Raw genomic sequence first — 10439 nt, forward strand, 5'->3', positions numbered from 1 at the left:
TTATTTTTTCAAGGAAGTGAATGCTCATAGAAATGCTGAACCTTCTTGGCACTCGATAGCAAAAATGTGAAACTCAAAGTTCATCTTTAAAAAACACCTCATCAATTAAACTTCTTTTCAAATAGCTTTGTATCTTTGTGTTATTATCATAAGTGTTTAACTTCACAGGGTTTACATTTAAATTAAGATATCTTCACTTTAGCCTACAATACAAAGAAAAGATTCAATGAATGTTAATAAATAGCCTTCTTCCTCACTGTTTCAGAGCATTTAATTCCGAAAACTCACATCCGCATTTCAAAACCCAAGTCTCTTCCAATTCTCTTCAGTTGCAATCGATCTGTCAGCTGATGTTCACTGACTATGGACCACACTTCCTGGAGCATCACATTAGGTACCTCATAGTTTATACTTGCATATAAACTTTCACTTTTGAGTTGCACATGCAGAGTCAACATTGGCTGTGTGTTAGACACAGTCTGCTCTTCCCCCCGCTACCAAGAGAAGCTCACCTCAAATACTGTTTCAGGGCACTTGTTATTGTCTTCACTTCCCAATCGACGGAATTCTCCAGGTCTACCTCGTTGCAGGTCTTCACATCTAGTGAGCAAGCAAGGAAGAAACAAATATTAAAACCTGACCATTCAGAGGCCCTCTTGACTGCCTGACAATGCTTAGATTCTTAAACAGCCAAACCACAAATATTGAGTTCTGCGGTTTCCTATAAAAAACATTACATACAATTTCTTATCATATTACAAGCCATGTTCTATTCTCAGACATTTCTAGCACTTCAGAAAATCTGTAGTGGAGATCAAAGTAAAAGGGTAAGGGTTGGGCTAGGAGTATGGAAGATCTTAAAAAAGCATTTCAGTATTCACAACTGCAAAGCATAGATCGCTATTACTACTACTATTATAAGATGCTACTCAGCAGCCATGGCTTATAGCATGTGACATACGAAGTGCCTACATATCTGAACTTGCTTCAGGTGGCATTATTGTTATCACACTGTGTTATGACAGGGGAAACAGCACCCTTAATGTTAAAATTACTATGAGAAGATCAACAACTCAGTGGAGAAGAAGGAAGCTAAGTCTGGTCCCACACTTCTAAGGTTTGCACTCATCATACTATCTCTCCAAAGACTAATACATGATCAACCAAAACAGAAATATGATGACACACAAACTTAAAAAGTCTTTTATGAGTAATCTTTCCTATTAACATTACAATTTATACTCTCATCCAGGAGGTATTTATTAGAAGCCGCTACAAAACATTTCTGACATTCATGCTAAATTGGTTTTCTTTGTCCTGAAATTAATAACGTGTTTCTTCCAAATGCCCTTTCAAATACCTAGTAAGCTCTAAACACATAAAACATGCACTAAAAAAAGAACAAGAAGAGTTGAAGGAGAAGGGGCAGGAGAGGGAGGAGGAGATGGAATGTACAGTTGGTTTTGAAAAGGAAAAAGTCAGTTCTGAAATTTAAAAAGAAGGATGGTGGGGAAAGCAAGCATTCTGAGTGTGGTGGCATCTCCAAGCCTTGGAAGGCTGTGACCCAGTGGCAGGGAAGAGAGTGCGTCAAAGGATCACATGCCTAGGCTTAAGTCCCGCTGCAAACCTGACCAGCCTCATCACTCTAAGTCAGTTCTAACCTATCTGAACGTCAGCTCTTCCTGTGCTCAATGGAGGTGATATAAGCGCTCTATTGAGAGCATCAGTCAATCAGGGCTGTATGCAGACTTCCATGAATCATTAAATGTGCAGGTAATCACCAGAGCTGAGTCACCGAAAGTATAAGCATTCTACCCAAAGAGAGAAGCAGTAAATGGGTTATGATGAATGACATCAGTCAATCAGCAGAAACTGCTTTGAGTTTCTACACTCCAACCATGCAAAGGAGAAAATAAGAGATTTGTGAAAGAGACTTATTTCCCCCTCATTCCAGAAGGTTTCAACTAAGATTCCCCAAAAAACTAGTCGTTTCAGGGTTTTTTTCCTTCATTGCACTCTATTTGTCTAAATATGCAAGGAAACACTTTGTTGGTATACCCTTTTCAAATTAAAGCTCAAAAAAGAAAATCCTGTTCAAACGGAACAGTGCATTAAGTCACGCGTGCCTCTTAAAAGAGAAAAGATGCGTGACAACACAATGCTACCCTCAAATTTTTCGAAAATAAAGTAAAACAGGAAATGATGGTTATTTCACAGCCGTAACATCAGATATATGAAGTCAATTACTCAAAAGTCTAGAGACTTTTTAAAGCACTTCAACAGCTCTTGATTACAGCAACTGACAGCAAGATGCAATAAACTACAACAATGGCAATTGACACTGATTACATTTTGATCGGTTCCTACAATTCAGAACTCATTTGTTACTGCGCTTGTCAGACAAGCCACAGATACATTCAAGAAATCAAATTAAGCACCCTGATTAAAGGTGCAATCCTTCATAACTAGGACTAAATAATTCTGCTCTAAAGGCTTTGCCAACCAATTACTGCAGTAACTGAATATTCTCTCTCTCATTAAATCAATTATTTAAATCTCATACAAGTCAGATAACATTTTCAATCAACTTGCTACCAGCAAATCACCATTTTAAAATCCAGGAGGCTTCGAAAGGAAATCTTTCACTTTCAGCTTTTGATGATTATTTTATATTTTGAGAATCATAGTCTTTCTATGGGAAAATAAGCCACCTTTTGCATTTATGGAATAAAAAGGAGCTGTCACAATAGAAACCAATGACTACATGGTGTCCATGGTATTACTCCTCCATTAAATTGTCACTGTTTTCAAATAACTCAATCACCCATCCCTAGCAGCTCTTGAAAATCTGTGGATGCACTGGGACTAGATAAATTTGTTAGTAACTTATTTGGGATTCAAACTTAAAAATGCATTTAGACAGTTCAATTAGAATATATGCTCTACTACAAATAAGGTAGAAATTCTGTTCCTTCTCTGGCCAAGGAATATTACACCACATGGATTAGTTTAAAACCTACACTAGTGAGCAGAGACACAAAGAGTTGACTTTGTATTTGGATAGACGTTTCATAATTACATAACCAGTGGTCATTTTTCTTTTTGAAACTGGAAACTTGCAGCCCAGCCCGAAGTGCTGACATCTTACTGGACACTGACTTGGGTCCTAAAGTACTTGAAGATGCACAGTGCCTGAATGAGTTTTGAGAATATTCTTTATAACCCAAAACCAGAATCTTTTTCAGCTCCATTAGTTTGCTTTTCCCCTCAACCTATGTGAAAAGTTGTCCTACAAACAAAGTAAGCAACACAATAGGCTTATGGTAAAAACAACTCCAAATCAATTTGATTTCTGGCTTTCTGTGGTTCTATGTCTTAAATAAATAAAATCACCCAGCTGTTACTGCAAATTAAATTTAGAAACAGAAGATTCACCAGCACACACAAGTTACCACTGATTTCCCCAGCACTGCTCTGCTGCTCTCACTCCACCGTGGAGAAGGAAACCCACAGGACAACTGTAACTCAGCTCGGTTCCAGCCTCCCAATAGCGACCACAGCTCATCTGTTACATCCTCACCCCACTTACTAAAATACCATGACTCACCCAAAGACACCTCATCTGCTGTTTCTCCTTGCCTTTCCCAACTGCCTCGAGTTTCTCATAAAAAACAAACCAACCAACCAAAAAACTTCTAACAGACTATGTGTGCCCTCTATTAGAGAAAAAAGAGGAGGAAGAAGGAGGAAAAGAAAAACACGTGTAAGGGGAAGGCAGGCACTGAGGCATGTGTGTGTGGAACCTGAAGAAGCATGGTCTGAGGGGACGCTGGGAGGCTGCTGCAAAACTCAGCAGCCCGCAACTTCTGCCCAGGGGATGGAGAAGGACCAAGACAAACAACTCTCCTCACCAGGGGGGAAGGCAGCTTCCCCCTCCCTACCTCACCTGGAGGAGTAAAACAATGTGTCTGTTTAGAGGGCCTTAATGGTCAACTGCCATCAGGATTTCATGGGTGGTGGAGAGAGGAGAAGGAAGGGGAGAGGCAAACAGGAATGGGGAAGGGAGGATGGAGAGGAAGAGGAGGAGGGGAAGGAAGAGGAGGAGGAAGAAGAGAGAAATATTTCCCTCTGCTGCAATCTTAAATGTGAAGACTGCAAACACCCAAGAGAGACAAGCAGAGAAATACATGCAAGATATTAAGCATGCACCCTTCTCTTAGAAATCATCACAAACATTTAACACAGGAATATTTAAAAAGTACAGAAACACAAAAATATTTTACATAAAAATGGCAATAATAGAAAAATAATAGCAAAGTATATGACTGGTTCTTAAGAATGACAAAGAACCAGGACAAAGGAAAAAAAAAAAAAACACAGAAATTCCTGTCAGAAAATATAAAACAACTTAGAACTTTTTCTCAGATTCTTAAGAAGTTATATTAGTCTTCATTTCTGCAAAGAAAAAATGCATTATGAACAAAAACACTTTGAAAACAATCAAATTTGAAATAAATATTATCTAGAGGAACAGAAATTTAAAAAAATAACTGCCTAAAAATGTTAAAACTTAGTAAATCTGAGGAAGCGTTATCGTGGGACTCCGTTGTACGATAGCTGCAATTATTCTGTAGGCTTGAGACTATTTCAAAATGAAAAAAAATTGTTTGTTAAAAATAAATGAATAGATACATATTTTTTAAAAATAATTACCTAATATCACAAACAGGCAAAATTAACATAATTAATAAGTTATACGAGGGAAAAACAGATTGGTACAATAGAGCAAAGTTAAAAATCTGGCAGACTCACCCAATTTTTTCTATTTAACACATATAACTTTGAAAGAGTGTAGAGAGGTTGGGAAAGGTTGGAAAGAAAAAACATCTATGGGATAGAATGTACACAACTATTCAGAAATTCTAAAATTCTTTTTCTGAAAAAGCATAAATTAGTTCAATTTGTACACTTGCTGAATCAGCAAGAAAGGAAAGAAACATCTTAAGGCCATCTTGAAATTCATTTGAAAACAGTGAATGAATCTAAGAACTAAAGTTTGAGTTGGTAACACAAAGTAACAAAAAATGATGTTAATGCTAATAAAAATCCAAAGTTTGTGACTGATCAACTTCAAATTCATACTAGGAATTATTTAGAGATGAAGTAAAATAAATTTATCTAGTACTGTTCCCTTAAATGCTTTACTTAATAAGAAAAATAACAAGTCAGTATCTTTGTCTTGTGTTAATTCTCTGATTTTCTGATGGCAGAATAATATTACTGAAAACACAGCATTTCTTTTGCCAGCAACTTAAATGTGGTGGTGTCACGCTTGTGTCCTGGACTTCTCTACCCTGAGTCTCATGGAAAGTGAAAACAGTTTTCCAGGTCATGAATTTTTAAGGGTTTAGATATTTTAAACACCTTGCAAGTGAAGGACTGTCTTGGGACATTTCCCACAAGCACAGCAAAGCACCACCCGGGTCTAGGGATGCTGATGATCATGTGGGCTTTTATGAGATTAAGAACAAATTTGGAGGCAGCTTAACACCTCAGGGTGACCACAGGGACAGGCACTTGTTCGAGCTGCCCTTGAACATGAACGAGAAGATAGTAAAATGACCCTAGGATCCTTACGACCCATTCACTGCCAAGTGGGCCTTTCAGCCAAATCTCCCTTTCTGATACCAACAAAGTCTTCCAGTTCTAATCACTATAACACCATCTTGGAAATGAGAGAAGTGTTTCTAATTTTAAAATTAACTAAAAGCAGATGCTGTTGTCCCATTAAACTCTGCCAGCTGCTACTGAACCACTGGCAACCTGAGTCTATTTAATTTGGAGCCCACTAATGGTAAAAAGGAAAATCTGACTGCCAAAACTGCACACCCAAGTTAAACCAGAGAGGCAGAAAATGAAAACAGCTCATGAAAAGCGAATGTATTCTAATAAGGCTCTTCCAAGTGATGACGAGCCATTTTTCCTGTGGTTAATATCTAAAAAAAGGGTTGTTGCTTATTAAATCCTGAATTCAAACACAGCCAAACGAGCAATGCTATCTGTAACACCCCAGTTGATTTTATGCAGCTCGGTTCAAGCTTTCTCAAAGTGAGCCTTTGCAACACTTTAAGAGGTAGACAGGTTTAAATGCATTGATAGAACACCTGAGGGTACTGTTAATATTGATTAAAGTGAGATAGCAAATTAATTAACATTTAGCAAGGTCATAATGACAGATCGGTTTGACACATGGGCCCTGAAGCCTGATGAGTTCTCATCACCCCCCAGGAGGTAGCCTGCTTGGGGCTAGGGTGCAGGGAGAAGTGGGGCCTTTTACAGGTGGCACCAAGCTGACAGCAGAGTGTAATGTAAAAACACTTTGTCATTCGCATAATGTCTGGGGTAATGAAATGAATTCACTTTCTGGCTTCCTCTTGTCTGCGGTGCCAAAGAACACTGTGTTATCAGCACAGATGGAGAAGGCATGGTTCTGGAGAAGAGCCTGATACAAACAAGCCAGTGTGAATACCAATGAATCCCTGAGAATCAGACCCTCGCTGTCGAGTGACAGCTGGGGAGCTCCAGAAAAACGAACGTGTCCCTGTGGTCTTGTCCAACCAAACGTACTGTCAAGACCGCACAGGCAATTTGGAAGCCAGGCGAATCAGAAGCCTGGCTTTTCCTTTCCTGGGAGAAGCAGCAGAAGACATTCACCCGTGAGCTGTCTTCTTTTCTTCCTCCCTTTCTTAGTAAGAGAGGCCTGAGCAAACACTAATCGACTTATCTGAGCCAACTCTGCTCAGGAGAAAACTCCTGGAGGCAGTAGAACAGAATGGATTTCTGAGTTATGTTACTATGAAACATTAAGTTGTAAAGTCAACGAACATCAACAAATAACGCATGGAAAATGATTAGAAAAGAGGCATACCCATCAACATACTCAGAAGTCTCTGGACCTTTGAACTCACCCCCACAACTCTATACAATCCTTGGTCGTTTATACCTATTGGAAGAGAAAAAATGTTAGCAAAATACAGACATTCAAATCTGAAAAGCTGTCGACACACAGTTGCACACAGAATTCTTGCTAGCTCACATTAACAGCATTCCTGTCGCCTATAAAAATAATGTTTGACAAGAGTGTTTACCAACTTGTCTTAGCAGCTTGGTATTCAAGAGTTACAGCTGGAAAAAAATAAAACAAAGTTCCATGTGGACAAAATGTAAGGAGTAAGCAGTAAATGAAAAAACATTAGCTAAGCAGTCGTCACACACACCAATGCAATTTGTAAAGATGCACTGTATCTTCCGCATTTCCTATGTTTAGGTATTCTTGAGATTGTTCTTGACAAGTTTTAGCCTTTTAAAAATAATATGGTGCTGACTGGTACATAGAAAGAAATTGTTTGGATGATTCTTGAAGACCAAGGAAATCACTTAATCAAAAGTAAGGCAAAATTTGTTTTCTTTTGTGTTTCCTTTAGGGCAGTACATGCATTGTCCAGAGAAACACTAAAACTCCAAATGAGGATCACATCAAAATTATATATCAAAATGAAACAAATCACTGCATTCTCCCTCTGTGGAGACCTGGAAACAAAGTATCTCAAAGTACAACAGACAAGAAATAAAGGCAAGAAAATGTATCAGCAAATGTAACTCAGTATGTTGGACACATGATTGTTTGAATTCTGATGTGAACACGGCAAAAAAGGACATTTTTTAAGCAATCAGGAAACTTGGAGTGGCATTAGGGTTATGTAAGAAAATGTCTTTATTGTTCATGTTGCATATTGAAAGGAGTAAGAGTAATCTATCTTAGATTTGCTTGAAGGAGGAGGAAGGGAAAGATGAGACTAGTAAAATCTTGAAAATTTTTGAGTCTGCACAAGAATGCAGAGTTCATTGTGCCCTCTTATCTTTTCTGGGCTTGAAATTTCCATAATAAAATCATGGCTTCCAAAAAGTGTGATTTAATATCTTTATTTCTTAAAAGAGGTGAAACTCTGTGTGTTTATTTTCTGCACCACAAATGCTAACCCTAACAAGAACCGGACTGGCTGGCCAGGAGATCATGGCTCTAATCCGCAGTTTCCAACACAAAACACCGCACCAAAAAGGCCAAGGAACCCAAGGGAACTTCTCTTTTTTTTTTTTTTTTGGCCTCCCTGTATGGTGACAAGTGTACCAGCCAGAGTCTAAAGAATTGGATTCAAGTCACAGCCCAGTCACTCCTGAGTTCTGAGACCCAGGGCAGGCCAGGAACCTTCTCTGAGAGCCTCGACGCTGCCTCCAAGGTCAGGACAGTGTCTCTCCCCACGTACTAACTAGCATGGTGATACAGGCCAGGTCTCTTGGCCTTCCTTAATTAATAGAAATTGACTAAGGCCAGATAAGAAATTCAGGCAAGGCTTTACTGGGGCCCCTGCTGTAGTATGGGGGAGCAAGAACAAATAACAGGTTCCCCAGCTCACTGCCCGAGGTGGGGGGAGAGCTGGTTCCTTACACAGGTGAGGGTAGGGGCGGGCCCAGAGGTTGGGTTGGGGGGTGGCTTAGGTGGTCTGCCCACCCTTTTGGTGTCCATGTGTGCAGAGGGGCGTGTGCTTTTGCTTCCTGGCTCTTCAGAAGTAGCAGTTGGATTTTTTTGGTCTTTTTGTATCCTGTTGCCCATGATTTGTGCCAACTGAGCACGCATGCAGTTATTTTCAGTCCCTTACAGTTTCTCTGAGCTGAAGCTCCAATACTTTGGCCACCTAATACAAAGCCGACTCATTGCAAAAGACCCTGAAGATTGAAGGCAGGAGGAGAAGGGGACAACAGAGGACGAGATGGTTGGACGGCATCACCAGCTTGATAGACATGAGTTTCAGCAAGTTCCAGGAGATGCAGTCCAGGGGGTCACAAAGAGTTGGACATGACTGAGTGACTGAACAACAACAGTTTCCTTGTATTTGACAAAGACAAAACAATGTTTCTTTGTCTCAAGGAGACATTTGTCCAGGTACAAGCATTGCAGCAAAGGGTCCCAGGTCCCAGTCTGTCTCACTGGGAGAACACAAATGATACATACATGTGCCCTGCTTATTATAACACACCGCATACACCATGCTTCATTACTCCTTACAAAACTGAGCATTTCTGTTCCTTCTGTTTCACTTTTTGGCCTTTACTTCTCCTTGTGTGCATGCTCAGTTGATTAGTCATATCCAACTTGTTGTAACCCTAAGAACTGTAGCCCGCCAGGCTCCTCTGTCCTTGAGATTCTCCAGGCAAGAATACTGGAGTGGGTTGCCATTTCCTCCTCCGGAATATCTTCCTGACCCAGGGATGGAACCTGAGTCTCCTGCATCTCCTACATTAGCAGGCAGATTCTTTTACCACTGAGCCACCTGGGAAGCCCTTACATCTCCTCACTCAGCTTCAAACTTCTGAATGCCCTGTTTGTCTGTTACATGTCCCCCAAAACTCGTATGTTGACGTCCTAAACCCCAGTATCCCAGAATGTGACAGTTTTGGTAACCAAAGTCTTTAAAAGAGGTGGTTAAGTTAAAACAAGGTCATGAGGGCAGGTCCTGATCCAATAAGACTGGTGTCCTTATAAGCAGAGGTCAAGCCTCAGACACACAGAAGGAAGACACTGTGGAAACGGAGGGAGAAGACAGCCGTCTGCAAGCCCAGAGGAGGGGCTCTACAGGAGAAACCAGCATGCCAACACGCTGTCCCGGATCTCCAGCCCCGAGAACGATGAGAAAAGAAATTTCTGTGGCTTAAGACCCCCAGTCTGTGGTCCTTGAGTATGGCGGTCCCAGTAAACAGACACACCTTCTTTCTGGATTTCCTCTAGAGCTCAAAGAACCAGGGTGGCCAAGGTTGGCCCTTCAGTCTCTACACGGATGTTCAGAAGGCTCAAGAATCAGAGTAGCCAAGAGGCACCTTTGTGATAGGAAATGCTGAGGGTGGATAAAAATGCACATCAGCCCTGCCAAGAGTTAGAAACACTGTCAAAAAACACAAAAATCAGAGCTTGAACCTGCCAGAGGAAAAAAGACCAGGCCTCACTCCTTTCTTCTCCTAGAGGCTAGAAGGCTATGTCCAGAGAGTTTGAAATACCAGAGTATTTTTTTTTTCAACACTCCTCTATTTAAGAAACCTAAAATAGTTTGGCCTCAAAGCCAGAAGCCAAAAGAACAAGTCATATTCTGCAGACTAACATGCCCCTCTAAGAAGTGCCTGACAAATGTAGAGAAATAAAGTAAGAATGTTATTTCAGCAACAGTCATCACTCTGTGCTGCTAATTATGATCAGATAATTGATCAAGTTCACATTCATCAACCTAAGAGAAGGAGAGTTAATTTGCTAATGCATAATGAAAGGTGCATGGGGGAATTAATGCTACTCAACATTTTTTTACTTTTTTAAAATAAATTTAAATAAACCT

The 10439-nt window shown here is 40.1% G+C and overlaps 1 protein-coding gene across 17 annotated transcripts in view; it reads right to left on the reverse strand.

Annotated features, from left to right (window-relative positions):
- The window catches only part of ARHGAP10 (Rho GTPase activating protein 10), a 376372-nt gene that overhangs the window by 133703 nt on the left and 232230 nt on the right, over window positions 1-10439 (reverse strand). For all 17 annotated transcript variants that reach the window (XR_015144127.1, XM_086346463.1, XM_086346459.1 and 14 more), the window contains 2 exons: window positions 6929-7003; window positions 513-600 (listed from right to left, as the gene is read on the reverse strand). Coding sequence is in view for 16 of the 17 variants with exons in the window: in XM_086346463.1 (XP_086202589.1) it covers window positions 513-600; window positions 6929-7003 (163 nt within the window). In the remaining variant the exon portion in view is untranslated. The remainder of the gene's footprint in view (window positions 1-512; window positions 601-6928; window positions 7004-10439) is intronic.

This window comes from Bos grunniens, chromosome 17 (genome assembly GCF_055505025.1).
Source record: "Bos grunniens cultivar Pamir isolate PY7600 chromosome 17, Bosgru_T2T1.0, whole genome shotgun sequence".
Classification (NCBI taxonomy): domain Eukaryota; kingdom Metazoa; phylum Chordata; class Mammalia; order Artiodactyla; family Bovidae; genus Bos; species Bos grunniens.